Raw genomic sequence first — 26,650 nt, 5'->3', positions numbered from 1 at the left:
TATCTGATGTTTTATTTATATCATGTGTGATGATGAGTTTCATATCTAAGATTCATTTGTATAAAGTAGACATTAATTAGAATTGCATATAGACTTAATGTATGTACTAACCTTCTTCTTGAATTGATTCCATGTTCACTACAGATGCCTGATGGTATTGATCTGTTGGCAAAGTTGTCGTAACCTTAATTATAATTAACGTAGGCTTATAATAAAATTTTCGCAGGAGAGTAATGTGTTAGTTATAAGTGTACCTTGTTGGACCTCAGTCTAACAATGCTTTACGTATAGGGCTGCACACGGATCGGATACGATATCCGCATTTTTTTAGGCTGGATCCGATCCGTATCATTTTTCACCTGTTTAAGCCTATTTATTTCTAAAATATTATCAATAAAAATTCTCTTAAATAACAAAAACAAAATAATAACACAAGATTTAAGTTTAATTATTCTAAGTTGAAGTACAACATAAAAAATTAAAAACAAGATATCATAAAATTCATAAAATAACACATTAAAATTCATATCACATTAGGGTTTACTTTCTTAAACTATGCTATTTATATAATATGTGCGGATATGCGGATTTGCGGATCGGATCCGCAAATATCACTGCCAAATCCGCAATCCGATCCTATCATAGTGCGGATCGGATAATATCCGCAAAATTCGGATCGGATGCGGATAATTACTGCGGATATGCGAATATTACCCGATCTATGTGCAGCCCTATCCACATAGTCAGAGTCCATTATTCCAGTGTCGTCAAAAGCATAATTGGGACAATTAATCTTCTAGACATGATTGCTTTTATGCGTGAGTCTTGCTTTGGTCAAAACAAAAGTTCAAGGACTTTGTCCCAAGACATAGCTTCATCATCCTCAATGACATCATTAGTATTTTCGGTAGATTCAGTGGTAAGTACAGACTCTTGTACCTCGTAAGGAAGCTGTGACTTCTCTAGAATTGAGCGGTGTTGTGTATGCCTTGCGACTAATACAAATGATTAATTAGCTTCATTCATGATATGACTTATATACCTTGGTCATACTTGCGATCTAAGAAGTATCCTTATATATATATATAATGTACTACCACCTATGTATAATGTACAAAATATTGTTAGCTTTTAAAAAAAAGCAAATAATTTACTTTTTATAATAAAAATACTTTTTTTTAAAAGACGTATTTAAATAGATTTTAAATTGAATAAAAGTACTTTATTTTTTAAAAGAAAATACTCAAAAATGCCATTCTAAACTAACACATAATCTATGATCAATAAAGGTTGAGACAAATATGAAGTTTCACAAACAGAACTGAAGGAACCTTTCATACTTATATTGCACAAAGACTATGTTTTCCTTCAAATTGGTAAGTTACATAAATGGTTAAGATGGTAGCTACATCACATAGTCCATGCACGTGTACAGGAAAAGTAACTTCATGAACCATTTTTTTTGTCCTCATGTGGCCTAATTATTCATATTATGCTAATGAAACTATATGAGAAAATCTATTAATAATGGTTCCCATAGTTACTCAACAAAAAAGGTTATAACACGTTAGACACATATACCACCAAAACATGTAATAATCAACAAATATTTATGCGGTAGAGAGTTTATCAGAGCTTCAAGACCTCTACATACATGAAAGATTCATTAAAGGTGATGCCATAAATCTTAAAACACTGCCAACCTTTAAAAAGTTGTTCCTCGTATAAGCTTTCCATCCTTTATATCTATTAGGACTTCGACGAACCATAAGTAATATTCTAGTTGAGACGCATGTGGTATTGCAATCCGCCAAATAGGAAAACACGAACATCATTGAATCTAGATGGAAAGACATGGATGACAAAATTAGTAGGAATAATCTAGGGCTAAGTATTCTTGGTTAAAAATATTCTTGCAAGTATATTTATACTTTATTTTGATATTTAAATTAGTGGAATTCATAAATCATTATAGAGTCTTGCTAGAAAGTTAATGGGGTATTTGTATAATGTGTACAATAGACTGTTTATTTAATTAAATCTGAGTTAAAAATGAAAATTACCCACAAAATAATAAATTTAAAAACTCTTATTCAATTATTTCGCAACAAATTTCAAATTTCAAATTCTTCAATTTCAAATTTTAAATTTTTAAAAAATCCAGTCTGAAATCCTCCAATACTCTCTCCTTTTTCAACTGGCGGCCACTTCACCTTCATCAATAATAATCCCATTTCACTATCTTGCCACACGCCACTCACCCTTAATAAAAATAACCATCAACTTAAGGATAAAAATAATCATCCGCATACCTAATGAATTGAACATCTAACATATTTTAATTATATATAACTAAACTCAATCCAATCAAAATAATCATCTACATAAAAATAAAATAACCATCCGCATACCTACTAAAATGACCATCCTAAATTGACCATTAAAATAGAAGAAGATGAATAAACAGAAGAAACTATTATTGTGGTGAAACATAATTTTGAAGAACTAGTAATGACAAAAACGGTACTATTGTGAAGCATAGGGCTCGAATCATGAAAGAAGCTAACCATGCTTGGATTCGAAGAAGAAGAGCATGGTGGTATCATCGGTGAGAAGAGACTTAAAGGAATGGGAGAAAGCGAAGGCGCACCGGACGAGGTGAGGACGGTGTCGAGAAGAAGGCACACACCGGCTGCGACGGAGGTGCTGGACGTCCGGGTTGTTGTGGTGCCGTTAGTTCAACCCAAACAATATGCGCGTCCTCCCTTGGCGGTGGCCTGTGCGGCAACGGCGCCAGTCAGAACAGTGTCAGCACGATTTCCGATGGCGGCTGGTGACCGTGGCGTTAGTGTACCGGCGAGACTCCATGAGAAAGGCTTAAAACACTGACAAACCGTATTGAAAGAGGGAGGTAGTTTAATTGTTTCTAAAACCGACGATAATCTTAATATTTGATTTAAATTTCAAATTGGAAACTATTCAAAATTAATTAGTTGCATATAATTTAGTTTTAATTTCAAATTAACTCCATTGTACATATTGTATAAAACATACATTGTCTCCTCATACTTACTATCTTAACTCTACTTTGTTCATATATGTTTTTGGAGATTGATTTATTTTTAACCAAGTAGGTAGACGCATTTTGCATATTAGTTGATGAACCACAAGAGTTTAGAATGAAGACATGCTAATGTTTAAGTGTGAGAAAGTTGATGAACCATTTGGTGGATTTTATCAACTTTTTTCATATTTATTCACTAAAATAGCATAGTTTTGTAAATTTCTCTTAAGTGTGCTTAATGATTGAAAACATGCTTTCTAGGATATTAAATTGCTAAATTTAATTTACTTTTCTCCTATTCGATGTCTTTTTATATTTATTTGAGTGATTTAAAGTTTTGAAGGCAAAAATGACTTAAAAGAACTAGAAAAAAACATGCAAAGTGGAGAATTCATAAAAAAATAAGAATTTACTGAATTTATTTGAGTGATTTAAAGTTTTGAAGACAAGAATGACTTGAAAGAAATAGAAAAAAAAAAGCATGCAAAGTGGAGAATTCATAAAAAAAATGAGAATTTACTGAATTCATTTGAGTGATTTAAAGTTTTGAAGTCAAGAATGACTTGAAAGAAATGGAAAAAAAGCATGCAAAGTGAAAAATTCATAAAAAAAATGAGAATTTACTGAATTCATAGCGACGCGTACCGTGACAAGTATTACGGGAGCCACATCAGACTTTTCCGTTGGGTCAGGACCTATTCGTCTTTTAGTTTTTTTTTTTTTTTTTTTTTTAACCAAAGATAGGAGACTCAAACCCGTAACCTCTTAATTGAATATGGAGAGATTATGCCATTTGAACTATAACTCATTCGCCTTTTAGTCTTTGTTTTATTATTTTTCAATGGTTGAATCATATTTTATCTCATGCACATGATCATCGAAAGGTAAGCAAGCATCTTGGAGGAGGAGAGTCTGTTCCTCCCGGAGTATAAAACAATCTTCTATTAGGTAGTTTACTTTCCTTTTCCTCGTACTATTTCTGTATTTCCTACTCATCTCTCTCAAACCCTAAATCGCAAAGAAAAACACGAAAGCGTTGAACATCAGTCGGCGGCGTCTTCCCTTCCCCTATTCAAACCCTAAACCTAACCCTATTTTCTTCACTTTTCACCGCTCTGCTGCTATTCTGCAAGGTAACTCTCTTTCTTCTTCTTCTTTCTAATATATCCATGTAGCTAGCTACCTCTGTCTCTGTATGTTGCGGATCTAAGACGGTTAATGGTGGCAATGGCAGAGATGAGAGGAAGGAGTTACAGCCCGTCACCACCGCCGGCAAGGGGTTACAGCCGAAGAGGAAGGAGTCCGAGCCCAAGAGGCCGCTACTCTAGCCGCTCTAGAGATCTCCCTACCAGCCTTCTTGTTCGTAACCTTCGCCATGATTGTAGGTACAAACTCTTTCCTCCTCCGCCTCCTCCTCCTCCTCCTTATTATTATTGTTCATGTATCGAAGCTATTGAGAATTTGAGACTAGGAGTTATGATTAGGGAAGTAGTTGTCTTAAACAGTGTTTCGATTAGTTAACTATGGATAAGTGTTCATGGCGCCTAAGGTCCTGGCTTTCGAGCCTAAGGTCCTTTGCTATGGAGTTCCTTGGTGTTTCCAAGTGATGTTAAGAGACCTTAGAAATTAGTTTGACCCTGCTAGGCTACTTGCCGAAGTTAGTATCATATATTATGCTGCCATATATCTAAGTATTGTGCAGATAAATTTTACTTTATGTACTGCGTTATTGACCATTGAATGGACATGACATATAAAATCATTGAGTCAACTTTAAAAAATTCTGAACTTTGCATTTTACGGAATGGTATAACAGGAGAACATAAGACAAAAATATATAATGGAAACTATTAACCATTAAGAATCATATATGGTTGGCCCAAAGAGTTCGTGAGTTGAATGCAAGGTATTTCGAACTCCATTTAGACATGTAGGAGACAACCACTATGTCATGGCTTCAACCAATACTTTTTATTATATATTTTTTTATTTGATTTGGGTAAGGTGTGTGTATGTATGTAATATTTTCCATTGTTGCAGGCCTGAGGACCTTCGCAGACCTTTTGGTCAGTTTGGTGCCCTTAAGGACATTTACTTGCCCAAGGATTATTACACTGGGTGAGCTTTTATTTTATTTTATTTTATATTTTTCTTTTTATGAAAAAATTATATCTTTGGGACTTTGTTTTTAAAACCACGAGTCTGAATATTGTCTCCTAAGTCATTTTTAGTTTCTTGCTTTCATTCTCATTATATAATATAATAATATAATAGTAGTAAAAGTGACTAAATTATACCCAAATATCTCTCTTTATTCCATCATTTATCAAATTTTTAAAATTCATGAGAGAATTTCTGATTTGTGAACTCTCCAAGTGTTGTTTTTGCCGTGGGGATTTTTTATTTTCATTTTTTACTTTTTGTTTTCTTTGAGAACTACTACAATTGTAATAGCAAGCCGGCATAAGTTTTCTTGGGGTTTAGCAGTGATTTAGAGTTTTGAAGACATCAATCAAGTAATTAAGAGTTCTTTTGAAGATGTTATTGGTAGTGAAGATTTCAAGCAACTTGTGAGTTTGATTACATTATGAGAAGAGGTTCCAAGTCTTGAAGATTTTCAAGTGATCTTAAAACTGACACAAAGGTCAGCAGCCTAGTGCTTGCTTTATTATCCTGTCCTTCCATGTTATTGGGGGATATTTCGGCAACATTTGTATTAGTAAACTTCTGCCGTGTACACAAATTTCTCATATCGGTTTCATATTTGATTGAGCATACTCTCAGTAGTGACGGCATATCTGGGATTTTCTTGTGTTTTCCATCTTTCTGTTTTTGTAGAGAACCCCGTGGTTTTGGTTTTGTCCAGTATGTGGATCCTGCTGATGCGGCAGATGCCAAATATCATATGGATGGTCAAGTTCTACTTGGTCGGGAGTTGACTGTTGTCTTTGCTGAGGAGAATAGAAAGAAGCCAAGTGAGATGAGAACAAGGGAGAGAAGGTATGCCGCCTCGTCTCATCTTGTTAGTTATGTTGCTCAGAAGTCAAAATGCTGGTGTATATGATAATATTCCATGAGTTTATAAATCCTCTATATTGTTCAGCTTGAATATTTTGCTTGTAAAGTATTACAGTTATTGTTGATGCTTTCCAAATAGTTGAACCAAAAATACCTAAAAGTTTTCCAGTTCTAATATTAATTTAACTTTATTTGGTTTTAGATTCTAGGTTTAGATTTATATTTTACATATATTTTTAACAGTTTGATTGTAGACAGTTACCAGTTTATCATATTCTTCGCAATTGGTATCACGGAGTTATTGCCAAGTCTACCTAATAGGTCAAAGCGTTGCTGTCGTCATTAATATTATATTTGAATTGTGTACTTCTATCCTTATGATTGCTTGTCCTTATTATTACTAAATAATAAATATAAATATTAAACGTTTAGCTTTCAATTGTTCTGCAGACTTCTTGCTCATTGCAGCAAAGAGGTCAGTTGGAATTCTGATTGTCTAATTTAAATGTTAATACCTACATAGGGGCCGATATGATCGAAGAAGATCTCCTCCTCGTTATTCTCGATCACCCCGCTACTCTCGATCCCCACCACCACGTCATAGGTCTCGTTCCCATAGTCGTGACTATTATTCCCCTCCTCCTAAAAGAAGGGAATATTCAAGGTATGTTGCCTGGAACCAATCATATATTTTTAGTTTTACTTCATGTGGTGTTTTTTAACCAACCTTTCTTGGTTTGGTTCATATTAATTTTAATAGGATTATATTACAATAGACAGATATAGAGCAGGTGTGTTTTTGGCTGTAGTTTTGTCCAAAGCAATCTCTTGTGGGGTAGTTGTGTAGGGTTTGTGCATTAACTTTGTTCATAAACATGATTTGTTTCATATTTACTTTAATTTGGATGGGTTTTGCATAATATATAGCCGATTTATCTGGTTGTATTTTAGTTCAAAGCAACTTGTGCAATATTTTTGTGGGATTTATGAATGAACTACAATATTAATATGATTTAGTCGCTCATAATTTTGTTGGGATTTGGGGAATTTTGATTTCTCTTTCTATTGGTTTTGTACTTTTGTTGCACTGACCAGCTTTTATGCATGGTAATTAGTAACTGATTGGTAAGACATGTTAAATTTTTAACATAGCATTGCCTATTTCACAGATCTCCCTCGCCTGAAGGTAGAAGGTACAGTCGAGAAAGATCATATTCACATCATAGTAGAGAGAGGTCATCCTCGCGTTCTCCACCCTATAACGGTGGCTCAAGGAGCCGAAGTCAGAGTCCGGCAAAGGGCCCAACCCATAGCAGAAGTCCAACCCCAGACCGTGATGTTAGGGAACTGGCAGCGCGCAGGTCCCCAGCCAGTGAGAACGTCAAGTAACTCGTGTTGGACTTATGTTGGATTTTGGATTTTGTTTGATAATGTGTTAAGTAGATTATTTGTTTCTCTTCAACTACTACTAGTTTGTTGTTTGTGGAATAAAACATTTTAAGATTAGTTTACTTTTTCAAGTTGGATATTGATTGGGATCTTGTTACTTATTTTCCATCTAGTAGAAGTTGGATACTGACTTTTGGGTATGTGGTTGTATTTTCGATGTAGTTTTATTTTAGATGGTGTTTGTTTTCGTTTATGCATTCATTGTTTTCGAAATGTGTCGTCACATTTCCTAATATCAAGGAGATGATTAGAAGACATACTATTTCTTGTGGCGACACCTATGATGTTCTTCGAATAGTCAAAAGTTATACCGTAATCAAAATCTCGATCTTTGTAAAACCTCGAGACTCTGATGGCCACGATTGTTAACTGGGCACTTGCAGAGCCAACATTTAGGGATATTTTAAATTAAATAAAATAAATTCAATATTTACAGATGTCCCTTCTTTAAAAAATTTACATTTTTACACTTAATAATGTAGCTGGCACTTGGCAGTAACAGTAACAGTATAAGTAAAATTTATTGACATAGCACCAGAAGTGAGATATCTAGTAACAGTAAAGAAGATATTTGTGTTGATGATGAAGCCAGTGATGGTAGTGATGTTAGGGTTGAAGGTGACCATGTTGAGGAGAAAGGTTCAATTAAAAAATTTGTGAATTTCATTAGAGAAGATATTTGGGATGGTTGGGAACAAGGTCAACAAGAGTGAGTAATCAATCAAATAAAAAGAATAGAAAAAATTAAAGGCGGGTTTAATAAGTCTGTATGTCCCTTTTCTTTTTTCCTCTATTTTTTAATTTAAAAACAGTAGTTTGAAATTTTTGTATAATTTTTTAGAATTTGGTTAGTTTTGTCAAATAAAATTTATTTTTTATGAGTACAAATTTGTTTTAGATTGTTCATAGTCAAATTTGTTAATATCGTAATCTTTCGTTATCAATCTTAGTACTTTATTCTAAAAAAATTCTAACAAGACCGTGTTTTTCATATATAAAAAAAAAAATGAATAGAAAGTTGAACAGGCTTTTATGTAATTTATGCGTGACTTTTTAAAAACACTGTGCTGGTCATGTCATCGATAAAGTTGGAATTTTCTAGTATTAAGATTTGAAGCTAAAGCATAGAAAGAGAATCTGTAAGGTTTAATACTATAATGGTTTTAATTTACAATCATATTTGCAGTTTTAATCATCTTTTCCTACTAGATTCTAGATATACTTAATTTCTTACTCTAAAATCGTGATAATATATACATATTTCATTTAAATTAAAAAATTAAATGATTAATAATTTTTTACGCATAATATAACCAATTATCTTATATATAACATGACTCTTAAATTAAATTTCTAACAAAAACATTATCTAATGCGTACTCTACGATCAGTTACGATTACTCATTCTTTATTTTTATAAATAAATTCAAGTTATTATTAATATAAATTATAAATGAAATTTGTTGTTATAGTTAATAGTTAGTTACCCTAATAGTTATTGTAAGTTTGTAAATTGTAATCCAAATTCTAAAACAGTGCTAAGCTAAGTAATCTTAATGATCAAAATCTACACAATAATGCGTCATTCGTCTTTCTTTTGATAAGTTATCAGAATTTATTATTTGTTATTATTACTTAATTATTAATTTAATAATATACTTTATTTTATACTTATAAATATTAATAACTAACTGATAATTAAAAATAATAAATTCTGATACCATAATATTCTTCTCTTTTTAGATATTTTGTGCATTGTGCACTTTTTGATTTGTGATTGAACCAAAGTAGTGAACGACTTTTGGTTTGCACTGGAGGGAAAATCGAAAAGGCATGTCTTCATTACAAAAATAAATAAAAAAATATGGGAAGAAAAGTTTCTTAGCTCTCAAATACTTTAAGAATTAACAAAAGGATCCTGCTAGGAAGACAATAGATTATTTGTACAATGTGTACAATGGGCTACAATAGATTATTTATACAGTGTGTACAATGGGCTATGTGTACAATGGGCTATTGACATTCCCATACTATCTAGAATAACCATCCGAGTACTAGCGATAATAAATATTTTCCTAAAATCTTAAACTAATTTTGGGATTTACCAAGGATCGAACTCTTAACCTTTCGAATCTAGCACTCTAATACCATGTCATGATACCACTCATCCCAAAAGCTTCAACTGATGGGAAAAGGTAACACTAATGATTATATCTGTAATACTCTCTAAACCTCCATTATACACATTGTATAAATATTCCATTGGCTCCACATACTTTCCAAATAAAATATTTGTGCCAACAAGTGGAGGGAACTAGTGAGGTGTGAACAGAAGAACAAGAAGTACCACAAATCAAAACAGAGAGAGAAGCTGCTAACAATTTGCACATTCATTGAATTGTTACAAACAGTCACAAATTTGATGCTTCTACTTCTACTTCGGGTTCTTAGCAGCTAAGGTTAGATCAGTTTCATTGAGCATGCATCTTGTCTTATTATCTATTTTCCTTTCTTATTTATTTCTGTGCTTATTTCATATATGTTGTTAGGAGGCCAAACTAGGTGAAACACTGTTTGAGGGTTAATTCACAAATCATAATTGCATGTCTCATTTTTAATATAGAATTCTGGATTATGGTTCAATGGATGGAAATTTTCAGTATGTTTGATGCTTCAACATGGTTTTTACTGTCAAATCACTGTTTGAACAAAAAGTGGAAGATGAACAACACACGAAGAGAGAAAAAAAAGGCTTTTCACTTTTTTGTATGTGTTAAGAGGCAAAGAATTTGTTGAGGTTTTTGGTTAATCTGAATGGTTATACATTATTAGTTTGTTACACAGAGTTATATTGCATACTTAGTAGATCATAGGCAATCCTTCTGGTATGGTTTACCTCTAGAAAGCTCGTTCATTAATGGAGTGTACAACAATTTTTCTTCCAAATTATGTGTATACGCACCAACTTAGGTTGGTCAAGTGGTCAGCTTACTTGTTAGCTTAAACAAGTGCCGGGGGTTCGAATTCCGCCCTGTGCATGCAGCAACTCATTGACCAGACCTTTAAATGGAGCTCAGATTTGTGACAGATTAATTCTTAGGCTGTCGGGTTGAGAGATACCGTGGGTAACAAAAAAATCATGTGTATACGAATTTGAATCCAGTTTTATTTGCTTTCTTTTTTATTTCGGTTTTGTATATTATCATCCATAGTTATATAATTCTTCTCTGATTGTTTAAAGATGTTTACTTTTCTCTGTTTATGTTGGTTATTTAGCTAAATATTTTGATTTCAATTTGACTGCAGAGTTGCCAACAGTTTATGATTTGCTTGTCTGCAAGATTGGGCTGATCTTGCTGACTACAGTAATACTGGATGGGATGAAGCTTAAAAAATGGCTAGAATCTGTTTTATTGCTGCTTGTCGCCATGTTAAGCGGTGCATTAGGTAATTTATTTATTCCCTTTTTTAATTCTATGCTTCATCTAAATGATTTATATGCTTCTGTGTTTGAAATTTTGTGCACCAAGTACTAAGGAGAATGATCTATACTGACAGGCTCTTCAGGATTGTATTGCCTTGTTAATATGGCGTGTAGTTTGAAAATGCTATTGCTGTATTATCAGTTTAATGTTTCATATATATGTACTGATCAATGGTATGTGAATTCTTAATGATGAAGTCATTTAGTTTTTCGCATGCTGGTTCTTGAAGTTGACTCCAACAATCTCACATGCACTTACCAAACACAGATAAAAGAGTCAAAGAGATGTTTCATTCTTAATTTGATAAAGCAAGGACTTCAATGTTGAGGCTCTTGCAATTTTGCTTAACGAGTTGGCAATATATTTGCCTTGCAAATTTTGCAATTGATTTTGGATGACATTATTGAACAATGTAGGTGCATTTGTGGGGGTAAACATTGGCACTGATGTATCTGATCTTCCATCTGCTGCAAATGTAGTAGCCATTCTGAAAGCGCATCAAATTGGCCATGTGCGACTATACGATGCCAATGCACACATGCTACAAGCCCTTTCAAACACAGGAATTGAAGTGATTGTTGGTGTCACCAATGAGGAGTTACTTAGGATTGGTAGATCTCCATCGGTCGCAGCGGCCTGGGTTAACAAGAATGTAGCTGCTTACATGCCATCTACTAATATCACAGCAATAGCAGTTGGCAGTCAGGTTCTTACCATAATTCCAAAGATTGCCCCTGTTCTTGTTCCTGCCATGAATTATCTTCACAAAGCTCTTATTGCTGCAAACCTTAACTTTCGTGTCAAAGTTTCGACTCCCCAATCCATGGATATTATCCCTCGGCCATTCCCACCTTCTACAGCTGCATTTAACTCTTCATGGAACTCTACAATCTATCAACTCCTTCAGTTTCTAAGGAACACAAATTCCTCTTACATGTTAAATGCCTACCCTTATTATGGATACACTAAAGGGGATGGCATTTTCCCTATCGAATATGCTCTTTTCCGGTCGCTCCCTTCAGTGAAACAAATTGTTGATCCAAATACACTTTTCCATTATAATAGTATGTTTGATGCCATGGTGGATGCTACTTATTATTCAATAGGTGCCTTCAATTTCGATAATATTCCCATTATTGTCACAGAGACTGGTTGGCCTAGTTTTGGTGGAGCAGATGAACCGGATGCTACCTCAGAGAATGCTGAGAGTTACAATACTAATTTGATTCGGCGAGTTCTCAATGATTCAGGTCCCCCTAGTCAGCCAAAGATAGCCATTAACACTTACATATATGAACTGTTTAATGAAGACAAGAGGAATGGACCGACATCGGAGAAGAATTGGGGTGTTTTTTATACTAATGGAAGTACTGTTTATCCTTTGAGTTTTAGTGGTTCTGTTCAGAATACTGGAAATTCTTCAGCAGTTTTCTGTGTTGCCAAAGATGGTGCAGACACTGATAAACTGCAAGCTGCTCTGAACTGGGCTTGTGGACAAGGCCAAGCTAATTGCGCAGCGATTCAAGCAGGGCGGCCATGCTATCTCCCCAATAACTTGAAAAGCCATGCCTCTTATGCTTACAATGATTATTATCAGAAAATGCATAATGCTGGGGGAACTTGTGATTTTGATGGAACAGCTATGGTTACTTATGAGGATCCTAGTAAGTCTTTGCGGCTTCTTATTTTCTATTTTAACTTCCAATCTCATTATCTTATTGGTTCTGACTTTGTCAGTGTATTGTTTAATGAATTTAATTTTGATACACTGTGTGTAAAGTAGTTTTACAATTTACACATGCATCCAATTACGTAACGCCACATCAGTAAAAGTAACTACCTTTTACATTGACCGCGTGAATAGTCATCCAAAAGAACGGATGTAATTGCATGACTGCTTTAAACGCTTTACAATGTCAGTCCATCAAAGTTAAACTCTTGTTTAATAAGCACCCAAGTATTTTTGTAGATATGTTCTGATTTTTTGAAAGCTCAAATTTCATTCTAATGTGGTAAGAGTTTTGGGCGATTAATCAATTTCCACTTTGTTTCAGGTTATGGATCCTGTGTATATGCAGGAAGGTGAGAATTTGAAGAATGCGTTTATTATGAATTAGACTCTTATTTTATGTTTACATTTCCAAAATCTGATTTGAGCATTTGATGCTTTGGTTATCAGTTCCAACTCGTCAGGCGGCGCCGGACGGAGTTCATCATCTACAGCAGCAATTGCACCTATGGGTTCTTTTGGAGCAAGCTCAAACCTTCAAGTTCCCATCCTTCAGTCTTTGATATCTGTTATTAGTGTTATTTTTGCCCTAGTGTCATTATGACCTAAAGTTAAATACTCTCTGACATTTGTTTGCAGCTCAATGATTGTGGGAAGGTAGTCTCCATAAATTTTTGCTGAGAGTTTTCCTTTGGATGTTATTTAGTAACCAAATTTTACATTTTATCTTGTATGGTGTATTTGGTGTAGTTTTGATTTATTATCTAGATAGTTAGTTTTAGCTGTGAGAATACAAACAGGAGATTTGGCTTTTTGAAGAAATCATTTTTGTGTTTAGTAAGTAGTTTTTTTTTTATCCAAAGGTAGCTGTTGTCCAAATCCAGGACTTGTAGCAAAGAAAAGTGGGGTTCTGCCATAAAACCACACATGGTGGAAAATAACTAATAAATTCAGAAGATTGTGTTACCATTTGGTAGAAAGACTAGGAGTGTGAATGGGTCGAGTTGGTTCTAGTTTAGGGGAAATTAGGAAATTTAATTGGTTTGAGTTGGATTGGTTCAAATATTCAAATGTCCAATTGAAAATTAATTTAGAAAAATTGAAAAAAATAGAAAAATTTTCTGTAAATATAAAAAATAAAAAATGAAAAGAAAGAGATAATAAGTGAATTACAAATTATAACACATTATCAAATTTTTGCTTAAATAAACAACATCTAATATTCATAATTTGACAAACTTTAAATTTTTAAAATTTAGCAAAAAAATCACAAAATAAACCACATAACATGAGCCAACATTTTGAATCTTTAATAATCATTATAAACTAAAAAGTAAATTATTATTTTTCATGTACATTCAATTATGTGTAACATTACATTGGTACAAATAATTACTTTTTCATTAACCGTGTGAATGATGATCTAAAAAATAAATATGATCAACTCGACTATATAAAATATTTTTTAAAGTAAATATATCAAAACCAAACTCAATAAACAAAAAAATTACTTAAAATAACAAAAATAAAGATGATTATATAAAGTCAAATGAATACATTTGAACTTAATATTTTTATAGTTTTACTTAAAATCTAATTTATATACAAAATTTTTAATTTTATAATTAAATTAATTAATTTGCATATTTTATAAAATATATATCCATCCTACTCCCATCCTACTAAAAGTTTCATATTTTGCATCACTGCATCAGTGGCACCTATTCTTTGAAAAGAAAATTGTTCAAGAGTACAAACAAGAAAGCATTTTTTTGTAACAAAGGAACCCATAATCTAGCTATATCTTGGCCAGATTCTATGCTTCATAGTAACATAATTACATCCAATTATTTAATTTGTGCTAATATTTATAAGTAATAATTATTTTTTCTTTTTCCTTTTTTTTTTTTAAAAATAAACATATACATATATTTGTACCAAGCAATGAAGAAGGACCTCACATTGGTCCAGCTTGAGAGAGTTGCTTGAGGGCACTAGCAATGTTGTTCTCTGTTGCTTCACTGATTTCTGCAACATTGGGACTGCCATCTTGTACCACATCTTCTCTATGGTAGCTTCCTTGGCTTCTAAGTACTTCTTCTGAACCCTTAGTAACCACTCCTTTTATGATTATTGTCTTGTGAGTTCCGGAAATCAGTTCTTCGTAATCGGTGTCCCCAGTTTCTCCTACCACGACATACATGTTTGCAACGTTTGGTCCCCAGCGTACAAAGAGATACCTAACAATTGATTTTAGTTAGAAGTGAGTTGGTGTTAACGTGATTTATGTTTGACATCTTTATATCAAAATGAAATGACAAATACGTTATTGATTTTTTATTTCGAACACAAATAAGTCATTGACTAATTGAAAATACAAAAACGTCCCTCACTTTCCAAAAAGCGAGACATCTAAGTTTTCTGAGAGGACTTATTTGTCTTTGTATATTTTGAACAGAAAGACTTAAATGTCTCGTATTTTAGAAGGTGAAGGACTTATGTTTCTTCAAATTAAAAAGTCACATAGGAATGAATATTACCTGAGTGCCTGTGCTCTGGATGCAAGAAGCGGAACAACCTGCATACACGTAGACCTCCTACAGTACATAGGATGGCAACGTAAGCCTCGCATCCGAAGCTTCTGCCGCAAGTCATCAACTTTCCTGACCTGCAAACAGAACCCGCGACCTCTAGGTGAATATGGTGAGACTATGCCATTTGAGCTATAACTAGTTGGGAAAATACCTCCTTATCTACTACCAATATACGAAATCTCATTTACCTTACTAGGATCCTTTATTTTATATGAGATACAATGGGAATTGCTTGATTTCAACTCTTCCACAATAGGACTTGAAGAAGACTTTTTCCCTTCAACTTCAGATGTATTCATAAGCTTGGAAATGGTGTTTTTCAGACCCTCATAACCCCAACGATAGTCGATATGGGCACAATAATCCATATCAGGCACAAGCTTTCCATCTTCTGTAGGAGTACAAGGGTAGTAAACTTCACTTCCACTGCTGCAAATTAAAGCATCAAAATCCTTTGCTTGAATATTCCCGGATTTAAGGAAATCAACTGCTTCCGACATAGGCATCGCCGTAGACAGAACAAATCCAGATATTTTTGCATTATGAGGGTCTAGTTGAGCAGCTTTCATAATACTTTGCACAATTTTAATCATGTTCTTGTCTGGGAGTCCAGTACTTTTATAAGAATCAAGTGCTATCACAATCAAAATGCGACGCCTCCTCAGTAGAGGATATTTTCCAACAGCATTGTCCTGAAGTTTATTTCCACCATCATTGTCATTAGAACCATGGTCTAACTTCTTCATCCTGCTCATAAGTACCCTCTTCACTTGGTCTTGCATGTCATGTCCCCCGCTAAATCCAGCCAAGTCGCCATCGATTGACAGCCTAAGGGACATGTCCTGCACATCCTTAAGCGAGTCGTTGAAAGACTCCTCGGCTGGTATGTCATCCCCTGGAGTGCTAGTCTGCCATTGTGGATGCCTCATCCGGCAGGCTGCCACTCTAGTCAAATAAGTACGACAATGTTCCGGCCATGAGAAAAGGTGTATGTTCTTCAAGCCGTTTTTTCTGCACTCTTGCCACATGCTTTTATCTGACAACAACTTGAGAAGTGCATTAGCAATTGCTTGCTGATCGTGAGGATCGACAAGCAAACCGTTGTTCAGAGCCTGACATATCATAATGAGACATAATGTGAGTCTGCAATGGTCCTGCTTGACTTCCAAAGTAAACATAACAGGTAAGACAATTTTTTTAGTCTAAAGCCTTTATGACAAGACAAGATATCTATTGTAGAATTATTTCATCTAAGAAAGAACTCAATAGCTTAGTTGTTGTGTTTTCATTCTTCTTCTTGTTGCATCTGGGAAATAGCTCACAATTAACTAGCAAAGATAATTCTTTGTTTACCCGATGAATGTCAACCGGTCCGCCATTTTTAGTGGCCACCATGGGAAGACCATGAGCTGCAGCCTGCACGATTTTGAAGATGTTTAGGGGAATAAAATTGATTAATTGAGCATTAAAATGAGAAGAATACTGCCAAAGAATTTGATTAATTAAATCCTACCTCAATCAAAGTAAGACCAAAAGGTTCCACTAAAGCAGGATTGATGAAAACTCCCTGAGTGAAATTTTGGAGAATTAGCAATTGATAATTGTGAATAGATAAGAAGTAAATGCTTACATAACTCGGACATACCCTTGTTTTCGCAGCAAATCGGTATATCTCTGGAACATCAGCTTGCTTGTGATGTTTGGGATATGCAACTTGACCATATAGATCATACTTATCAATGATTTTCAACACTGTTGTGAGCACACTGGCATTCCCAGAAGACATCTCATCTATGTCATCCCTGTTACCCATGATGAGAGTCTGTTTCGAAACACATTAGTCCTTTGTCAGGTACATAACCATAATTTCCACTCAAGACGACATTTTAAGTGAAGTTAACTTACAAGATTAGCTAGTTCTCTTAAGGGACGGCTCTCGCCAAAGGCCTTCAAAAGAGTGATGATGTTCTTCTTCGGATCAGGCCTCGATAAGGCCAAGATCATAGGTTTGTGAGGATTGGTAAAGAAACGCATCACCTGTGCAAAGCTGTCAGTTGCAAACCAACAGCTGTGACTAATGTGAAATATTTTGTGGACAGAAAGTTACTCACTTCTGACCAAATTGGAGGCATTGTTTTCGGCGAATTGCCTTCGGAACTACTAGTAAGCTGAGCAAGATCCCCATCAACTTCAGGGCCATCTTCTTGAGTCACAACATTGCTGAAGTCCATACCGGGTGGGATAACCTGAGAAAGTTTGAGCCACAAGATTCAAAAGCTAAAGTAACACAGTGTAACATCAATTCAATTAACATATTACCGCCATCCTTGGCATGAATCGACCATGACAGTCGACACCACGTCTTGCACGAGCACGCAATACTTTCTCGAGCTTTACATCAAATCCATCATAAAGTCCCCACTGTTCCTCAATTTCCTGTTTTGTGCTGGTGATGACAAGTTCAGCAGCATCTAAGGAAAGTTCTTCTGCTTCAATCCTCCTCATCATCTTGTATGTTGAATTGATATCCTCCATTGATTGGCGATGCTTAAGAAGCTGTTCGAGCTTGTTTCTTCCAAGTGAATGACCCGTCAAGACCATAGGCACATTCAAGGCACCTGAAAGAAGAGCAGCACTATCTCCAGCATCGGCATAATGTCCATGAATTACATATGGCCAAACAGGTTGGCCTCCACCAATTTGTTCACTCAATACTTTTGACATGTTGAGAATGTGAGCCAATGCTCCATCCACAAATTCTCGAATATAAGGCCAAAGAAGTTCTTTTCGAAGATACTTCTCGCGTGGACCAAAAGGTATTCTAATTATATAAGCACCACTGCTCTCCCCAACACAATCATCATCATCTTGCCCTGCAGTTAGCATTTCTGTAGGCTCTCCATAGCTCCAATCGATTTCAGGCGATGAGATTTGGCGCGTAAACAGATCAACTCTGTACACTCCAGGCATTTTCGCAAGCGCACGAGCAAGTTCTACCACATATTTAATCTGCCATCACATTGATTAATCATTAATAACCCATAAACAGGTTCAATTTTGACATGAGAGAATGTGAGTATTTAAAATACCTGTCCACCAGTATCAGAATCTCGACCAAGTTCCATGTTTTCTCCACGAACCAATCCATGCAAACTGTGGAACAGAGTGAAAAATTTACAGCCAAACTATTATTAAAAGGACTCTGCAGTTAGACCACACTTGTGATCATACCTTATGAGGACAATATATAGCTTCTTTTCTTTTTTATCATCAGACCATACTTCCAAGTTAGAAACCTGGCGCTGAAAAGTTTTCTTTGAGGTCTCATTACTCTGCACCATCTCCATAAGAATGTCACCCTTTTCGATTTCTGACAAGTCCTCCGACATATCCTCAGCTGCATCCCTGCGGCCTTGTTCCCGCTCTAACCTTCGTTGCGTCTGCCTCTGCCCTTCCTCCCATTCCAACTGCACAAAGCATCCAAGTCAAATTGGAATTTGAACATAACTTCCCAATCAAGATGTATCTTAATTAAAAACGAATGAAAATTTTATAAAACTTAAATTTCCATCAATAGGATGAAAGTACCATTCGAGAAAAAAACACAAAAACTTTGCTCCGCTCATAATGATAGAGATAACATGCATATAATTTTGCCATTGACTCAACAAAATGCCCTGAGTTCAGTTGGAATCACAAAAAAATGAAACAGCATAACACACATGGATTCATGTAGTGAAACCTATTACTACACCTAACATCAACAACCAATTCAACTATTTGGTTTCTTTTATGGAAAAGTCTAGGGGCAGCAACTTTTGTGTTTTTTGGCCAGCACTTAACCATCAAAAGAAAACTAAGTGATTTTTCACCATTGGATGTAATCTCACACCATTAAAAACACTATTGATGGCCAATTGATGGTTACAAAATACCAAAGTTGCTGACTCCCTAACATTGCTTTTCTTTTATTCGCATCATCTTTAGTGAAACCTTATGCCATTAGTTGAGATCGGCTGCGTGAATGGTCATCCAAAAGAACGAATGAGATTGCATCAAAATTAAACTCAACGAAATATATCCTGTATATGAAACATAACTTGGTAAAGGGGGCAAGTCCATGAAGAATAGAGTGATTCAATATGAGAAAGCAATGAGAGAGAGAGACCTGCTTCTTCTTGCGAGTAAGATGCCATATGCGCCAGCACATATTCTCAAGCCTAGAGCTTCTCTCCCTTGTGTTCCTGGTTGCAACAACCTTGATCCAAGTGCGGTAAAGATCAGACTCGTCCACACTTGCAACCACCTCTTCAACAAAGTACTTTGTCGGATTGAAATGGCCTCCATCTTTGAGAGTAACAGGCGCAGGCTTCTGTTCCTCGATGTTGGATGCCCCTGTCGACAGTATTGCCTCCAGGTACCCATTTATCCATTCATTTCCAGCCATTTTCTTTTCTGTTTGTTTTTCTTGTGTTTTTTTTTCTATGTAATCAAAATGTTGAGTGTGCGTAGTGCACGTGCATGGCTTTGGTTGTATGAAGTGAAAGAAGAAGTTGTTTGGAAGAACGTAGAAGGAGGGGGGGTGTGTGCTTTTGGAAGAGTTCAAAGAAGGGTGTGTTGGTTATGTTGAATTCAAATAACAGAAACAAGAGTGGAGGAGAAGGAGATGGCAAAGGCGAGACAACCACATGGCATCGAATGGTGGGTCACCGATATCGACACGTGTACACATCAAACACAATAGCAGATTCGTTCACTGTTTCTTACATTAACTAATATACACATGAAATTATTATGAAGGTCCATAATAATGATCAGAGAAATTTATATTTATTGTTTTTTATTTTTAGTTAATTATTAGTTTAATTTTTTTAGTAATTTAATAACATATTTTATTTACTTTTTTAAATATTGGTGATAAAAAAATAAAAAATTTTGTTAATTTTTTATTATTTTTCTAATAATTATCAAAGATTTAAATAGAATAACAGACTAACCGGCTCTTCGGATAAATTACGAAAGCAATCCTATTATGTAAGCTATATTTAAAATGAGTTAAATAATAGATATATTTCTATAAATATATAAGAATTAATTTAGTAAACAAATTTTGTTATAGGTATAGTCTTTTTGTTACATAAATTCTCCCTAATTTTGTAAGAGTTGGTATTTATAGGGAAGGAGTAGATAAATTAATATGAAAACATGGAAGGTGCTGGACATTATGTTGTGAAATCTTATTTGCAGGTATTTTACAAAAATAGAGTGAATCAAGAAGAGTTCAATATGTATATGAGGAGTCTAGGGAATTAGCTATATCATGAGTCAACTCAATTTAATTTCTTATATTTTTAGTTTTAAAATTTGAAAAATTTAGAAGTAGTGGGGATTTTTTTTTCTTTATAACAGACTTTTTATTTTAAAACTAGTTGGCTCTAGTTAGTTATATTTCTAATTGATTTTCTAGGATAGTGTTTGTTTTGAGGTATTGGGATAGAGATTGAAAGATTGAGATTTAGTATATGTTTGTTGATCTAAAAATTGGTACTAAAATTTTAGGTTCTGTCTCCAAAATTTCAGTATCTCCAAAAAGTGAGGATATAGAGCAGAGGCTGAAACTTTAATAACGTTTTATACCTTAATTAATTCTCTTTACTTTTTGTGCAATTTAAATTAGGACTTCATTTTTATTCCAATCTATGTTTCTCAATCTCTCCTCCAAAGGCTATCTAACAGAACCGTTTCTCACGAGCTTTATGAGAAAGCGGGTGAAACTTTTGACTTGGTTTGTAATTTTAATTAGAAAGGCTGAACAAGAGCGATAAATTGACCAGATGTGTTAATCAATCTTTATCAAGGTGTGGATTGTGTGGTATGATTGCAAACTGTCCATCAGTTAATTAGTTTTCACTTGTGACACATCTTGGACTGTTTGGAGTGAGATTCTGTGCTTGAATGGGTTGTAATGAACATGGCCGAGTAATTGTAGAGTGTTTTGAATCATGGTCAACTCGTGTTTTACCTAGGAGAGCCAAATTGAGTTGGATAATTTCGGTTTGTTGCTGTGGTTTGGTGTGTTTGGAGGACGTAAAATAATGTAGTGTTCAATAATGGCGTTAATAATGTGGAGGATATCTCTCCTTCGGTGAAGTACTATAAAAAAAATGTGGTTAAAGGAGAGGGAGACAAAAAGATTAGTTGCTGTGGGGGAGGGGCAAAATTTGTCTGAAGAGGCGACCATAAAGGAGTTTTGCAGCCCGTTGTTTATTTCCTTTTTAAGTTGTTAATAACTTCATGTGTATTAGTGATGTTGTATTATGCTTGGAATCTTTATGATGCTTGTTGTGGTGTCTTTAAATTGTTTATGATGTTTGTGCTGAGTGTTGATTGTGTTGTATCATACATGACCTTCACTCATGCAGTAGGATCTAGTGAGTGCATTGTTATCAAAAGAAGATGATGATGATAGAGAAAGATAAATAGGTCCCTAACTTTTTGTTTTGCGAATATTTTCGTCATCAAAAATTGGAAAATACATATAAGTCTCTGACCTCTTAAAAATTGAACATCTAGGTCCCTCTATTAAATAGGATCCGTTAAATTTAACGGAAAAATTTGACCTGGTTCCCATTGAACTGATCTGGCCATTACAGTGTCCTACGTGGAGGTAGAATTTTCAAAACGGGGACAAATTAGTCCCCTCCTTCAAAACGACCCTGTTTGGTGAGTACCCCTTCCTTAAAGATCCTCTGGTCCTGCATCTGCTCCTCTCTGCTGCTACTGGTCGTGTGCTGCCCTACTCATTGTTGCTACCCTACTGCTCGTGTATTGCCCTGCTCGTCGATGGAGGGGTTTTCCTCATGTTCGTTACGGTTTTTGTTTTTGTTCTTCTTTTTATCGAAGCTTGCTTTTCCTTCTCCAATGGCGGATTTGTTGGCGGTGGTCAAATTCAGTCCAATAGTATTACATAAGAAAAATTCTCACTCTCGCTTTTTATTTCCGATACCATTAGCACAACAACAAAGTTAGAGGAACAATAGTCGCTCTCGGCAAATGCTTCCTCGTCACCGGTCCTCCTGTGAGTCATTATCATCTAATTCCTAATTTGACTTATCATTCAATTACAGGGCGTTGGAAAAAACACTCTCATAATCAGAGTCTTCGAGTCCCTTAAAACTTTCCATCTAAATCTCAAGCTTCAAGGCTTCTACACTCGTAAACTACCCAAATTCTTCTTCGTTTTTATGAATTCATGTCATGGTTATCAAAATCATGTAATTATTTCTTCTTTTTTGCAGATGAAGTTAGAAGCTCAGGTAAAAATGTTGGTTTTGAAGTTGTCACTCTTCTCGCATATGTCCACTTGTCTCCACCACTATCTCAACGTACCATCCACCTTTCTTCTTCTTGGGATGGTGCTTGAGTGTATTCATTTTTCATTCTTTGAGCTTGAAAGACTGAAAATTTGTAACAATAAAGAGTAGGAGTATAGGTGAGGGATGGTTGTGGAAGTTGTAGCGGTGTATGGTGGCGGTGGAAAGGGACGAGCCTTTGAAGTGGAGGGGTACTATTCAAAACAGCGTCGTTTTGAAGGAGGGGGCACTAATTTGTACCGTTTTGAAAACTCTCCCTCTACGTAGGACACTGTAACGGCTAGATCAATCTAACAGGAGCCACGTCAAACTTTTCCATTGAGTCTTACGGACCCTATTCAATGGAGGGACTTAAATGTCTAATTTTTTAAAAGGTCAGGAACTTAAATACATTTTCCAATCTTCGAGGACGAAAATATCCGCGGGATAAAAAAATCTGGAACCTATTTGTTCTTTTCTCTAATAATAATAATAATAATAATAATAATAATAATAATAATAATAATAATAATAGGTAAATACTAAATCGGTGCCCAAAAGATTTTGACGCTGATAAAATATACCTGACTTTTGTTATTGACAAAATAGTCCCCAAAAAATTTTAAAATTTGACAAAATCACCCCTAACATGAAAAGATGATATCACAGTGAGCAGAAAATGTTTCGAAGAGAGCTCCAGCGACGTTAAAACCACCATCAATCCCTCCTCCCCCTCCTCCTCCTCGTCGTCGTCGTACTCCTCCAACCCATTCTTCTTCTTCTCCGGCGCCAGCGAGGGAGGCAGGACATATGTGACGGCGACACAAGAGGGTACGACCCACTGTGGCGTAATGGAGGAGTGCGGCACGTTTTCTCATGGCCGCTGCTTCACTTTCGATTCTCTGTTCTTCTCTCGCATCAACTGCCGCACGCCATCTCCACCACCACCAACTATATCTCCAAATCCTCTTCTTTCCCTCTCTTCCACAACAAAACCCTCTCTAAACCCACCGCCACCACCACAACACGTGCCATTGGCTCCGACAACCACAACTCTCCAATTCCCAAGCCATAACAGCACCAACACTTGTCTCTCTTCTCCTTTTCCGATGACGACGAAAAACCACGTGAAGAGTGCGGCATCGCTGGAATCTACGATGACCGCGAAACCTCCCGCCTCTGCTACCTCGCACCCCACACTCTCCAGCATCGCGGTTAAGAAGGTGCCGGCTCGACCAGCTCTTCGGCCCATTCTTCGTGGGCGTCCTCCCTCCCCGGCGCCGAAAAAGAAGAAGAAGAATAGGTTGGTGGTGGGAAGGAGGAGGGTTGGTGGTGTTTTTTAATGTTGCCAGAGTTCTCTGCCACCGTCGGAGCTCTCTTCTGACGGTTACATTAGTATTTTTCGTTCACTGTGACGTCATCTTTTTATGTTAGGGGTGATTTTGTCAAATTTCAAAATCTTTCGAGAACTATTTTGTCAATAACAAAAGTCAGGTACCATTTTGTCAGCGCCAAAATCTTTTGAGTATCAATTTGGTATTTACCTCTAATAATAATAATAGGATTGTTTTTTGTAATGAACTTATTTTTCAATTAGTTGGCTACACCCTAGTTAGTTTCGTAGCAAGATCGATTGAAAAAAAAGGGGTTAAATATCAACCCACCTCAATTTCCTTTATATTGGTCACAGATTATCACTTTATTGTATTAAGCTTGGACTTACAATTACCTTAGCTTCTTAAAATACGTTTGGTTTGCGTTTTTTTATTTTTGTTTTTAGTATTTTTTATTTTTTAGATGTTATGAAGGAAAAAGTAAAAACAGTAAAAATAATAAAATTTTATATTTTTTTTATCTCCTGTTTTCACTTTTTTCTTCACAAAATCTTAAAAATAAAAAATACTAAAAATAAAAATAAAAAATAAAAACACAAACCAAATGCATCCTAAGAATCTTTAGAAATTAGGACAAAAGTGAGATGTTTTACATAGAAAAGTGAGAAACTTCAAATAAATTTTGAATTTTTTTTTTTTGCTTTCTATTTTTTAGAGAATGTTCTTCAAAAATTTTTCATAGGTAAATATTTTTTTTTAAGAAGCCAAAAGTAGAAAATTTTTCATATAGATATAAAAAGTTGAAGTTTTAACGTATTAAATAATGTATCAGTAAGTTTAACTACTTTTGTCTGCCCAAAGAATGTGCTTAAGACAGTGTTAGTAAAATGTTTCTAAAAGAGCTTTAGTTAACAGTCTTGTTACATATTTAAATATTTTTAGTAATCAAATCTAATTAAATTAGTCTAAGTCTAACAAACATTAATTTTATTAATGAAAGCATGGATATATGCTCTAATTATCTCCATTAATGTGAATGTTGTATCTCGTGTTCCTCCTCTTCCTCCTTTTTCTCCTTCTTCTTCTTCTTCGCTTTTTTCTTTTTCTTCGCATGTTTTTTTCTTATCACTGTTCTTTTATTGCTGTTATTGTTAAATTTTTTTTATTTTTCTCCTCTTCTTCTTAGTGATTTTACAACATTATGTATTTCCTTTTCTTTTGTTTGATTTTTTCTTGTTTTTATTCTTATTAAGAGGGTAAAACAGTAAGAATTATGAGAAGGTAAAACAAAAAGAAGGTGAAAGAAGAAGGAAGAAGAAGAAGAAGAAGAAGAAGAAGAAGAAGTTTCACAATTTTGACACCGAAATTTCTTAACCGTAATACAAGTTCTTGTCAAGAGGGTGAAACAAGAATTATAAGAACTAGAGTGAGACCCACCACTACAAGAAAAACGTTGAGTACCATTGGATTTACCGTCGGATTCTTCAAATATATCTGATGGTAATCAATTTATCGTCGAATTTACCATCGGAAACAATCAGACAGTATAAACCATGCAGGTAAATATTTACCGTTAGATTTATTTCGTTCGACGATAATTACCGTCGGATTTTGCGACGGATTACCAGCTTAGGAAACCAATTGGTTACCGGAGGATTTTTCCAACGGTAATGTTGACGGCAAAACATTTTGTTTCACGCCATGTTGCCGTCAGATTATTCCTATGGTAATTTCATTTTTTTTAAATTTAAAAGAAATGATCAATTTTAATTTTAAATTTATTTTTTTTACACAATTAGTGGTCAATTCATAAATAATACAATGTGCAAATTAAATAAAAGTCAAATACACCAACTAAATGTATGAAACAATAAAACAAAAACCTAATATCTACATATTTAGGTAGTAATTGTCGTCGTCGTCAGTCCCGTGGTCCTGAGTCGGCGGTGCAGGAGGCGGTGACGATGTCCATTGCCACCAGTGCTGCCACCAGCAGGGTCGATGCCAACAACGTGTATCCGGGCCTGGTACACCTCCATTTGAGCCTCATACGGTGCATCTACTCTAGCGACTCCTTAAACTCCAACTTGAGCTCATCCGTAGATGTCACGGGGGTGAGGATCTCCTGATACCTCTCCCAATAATCCTTAAGTTCCTGAGCTGACTGGTGAAGGCTGCGCTGGAGCTCATACACGTGGAGCCTCAAATCCATGCCTTCCTCGGGCTGGACAATTCAAGACCTAACGTATTGAATCTAACCTAACTTAATCAACCTAAATCTACTAAGATTAGAAAACTAACCTTGAACAAACTTTGAAACTGATTCAAAATTAAAAGTGAAATTCTATTCAAACCTAAACTAAATTAAACTAAAATTAAACAATTAGCAAATAATCTCAGCAACAATTTCTCAGTAAAACAGTCATCAATGGAACAATTAACACAATTAGATAATTTCAGACACTTTAACAATTCAACACCTAATGTATTAATTTTAACCTAAATTAATCAACCTAAATCCACTAAGATTAGAAAATTAACCCTGAACTAACTTTAAAACTGATTCAAAATTAAAATTTATATTCTAACCAAACCTAAACTAAATTAAACTAAAATTAAACAATT

General features: G+C 35.0%; 3 protein-coding genes across 4 annotated transcripts; 2 read left to right on the top strand and 1 right to left on the bottom strand.

The window, feature by feature from the left end:
• The first annotated feature begins 3,897 nt into the window (after positions 1-3,897).
• On the top strand, positions 3,898-7,671 carry LOC112741004 (serine/arginine-rich SC35-like splicing factor SCL30A). Of its 2 annotated transcripts, none has more exons than XM_025789783.3 (6): positions 3,898-4,197; positions 4,299-4,449; positions 5,105-5,182; positions 5,903-6,064; positions 6,606-6,746; positions 7,252-7,671. In XM_025789783.3, the coding sequence occupies exons 2-6, from the start codon at positions 4,301-4,303 to the stop codon at positions 7,469-7,471; spliced, it is 750 nt and encodes a 249-aa protein (XP_025645568.1). In that variant the 5' UTR covers positions 3,898-4,197; positions 4,299-4,300; the 3' UTR covers positions 7,472-7,671. The 2 variants fall into 2 exon arrangements, with proteins under 2 accessions (XP_025645568.1, XP_072069691.1); XM_072213590.1 differs by having other exon boundaries at positions 3,908-4,012; positions 4,240-4,449.
• A 2,176-nt stretch (positions 7,672-9,847) lies between these two features.
• Positions 9,848-13,582, top strand: LOC112741003 (glucan endo-1,3-beta-glucosidase 4). The gene is made up of 5 exons (XM_025789780.3): positions 9,848-9,990; positions 10,838-10,978; positions 11,433-12,680; positions 13,071-13,098; positions 13,196-13,582. Exons 2-5 carry the CDS (start codon positions 10,912-10,914, stop codon positions 13,347-13,349), a joined length of 1,497 nt encoding a protein of 498 aa, XP_025645565.1. The 5' UTR covers positions 9,848-9,990; positions 10,838-10,911; the 3' UTR covers positions 13,350-13,582.
• An 859-nt stretch (positions 13,583-14,441) lies between these two features.
• Positions 14,442-20,118, bottom strand: LOC112741002 (probable sucrose-phosphate synthase 2). Its single transcript, XM_025789779.3, has 12 exons — positions 19,508-20,118; positions 18,571-18,806; positions 18,429-18,492; positions 17,659-18,348; positions 17,451-17,585; positions 17,245-17,376; positions 16,985-17,161; positions 16,853-16,906; positions 16,693-16,755; positions 15,528-16,451; positions 15,286-15,413; positions 14,442-14,985 (listed from the first exon to the last, which is right to left on the bottom strand). The coding sequence occupies exons 1-12, from the start codon at positions 19,784-19,786 to the stop codon at positions 14,703-14,705; spliced, it is 3,165 nt and encodes a 1,054-aa protein (XP_025645564.1). The 5' UTR covers positions 19,787-20,118; the 3' UTR covers positions 14,442-14,702.
• Between the last annotated feature and the right edge of the window lie 6,532 nt (positions 20,119-26,650).

Source organism: Arachis hypogaea, chromosome 14, assembly GCF_003086295.3.
Source record: "Arachis hypogaea cultivar Tifrunner chromosome 14, arahy.Tifrunner.gnm2.J5K5, whole genome shotgun sequence".
Taxonomy (NCBI): domain Eukaryota; kingdom Viridiplantae; phylum Streptophyta; class Magnoliopsida; order Fabales; family Fabaceae; genus Arachis; species Arachis hypogaea.
Note: the sequence above shows the minus strand (reverse complement) of the source record. Positions and strands in the feature narration are given on the sequence as shown.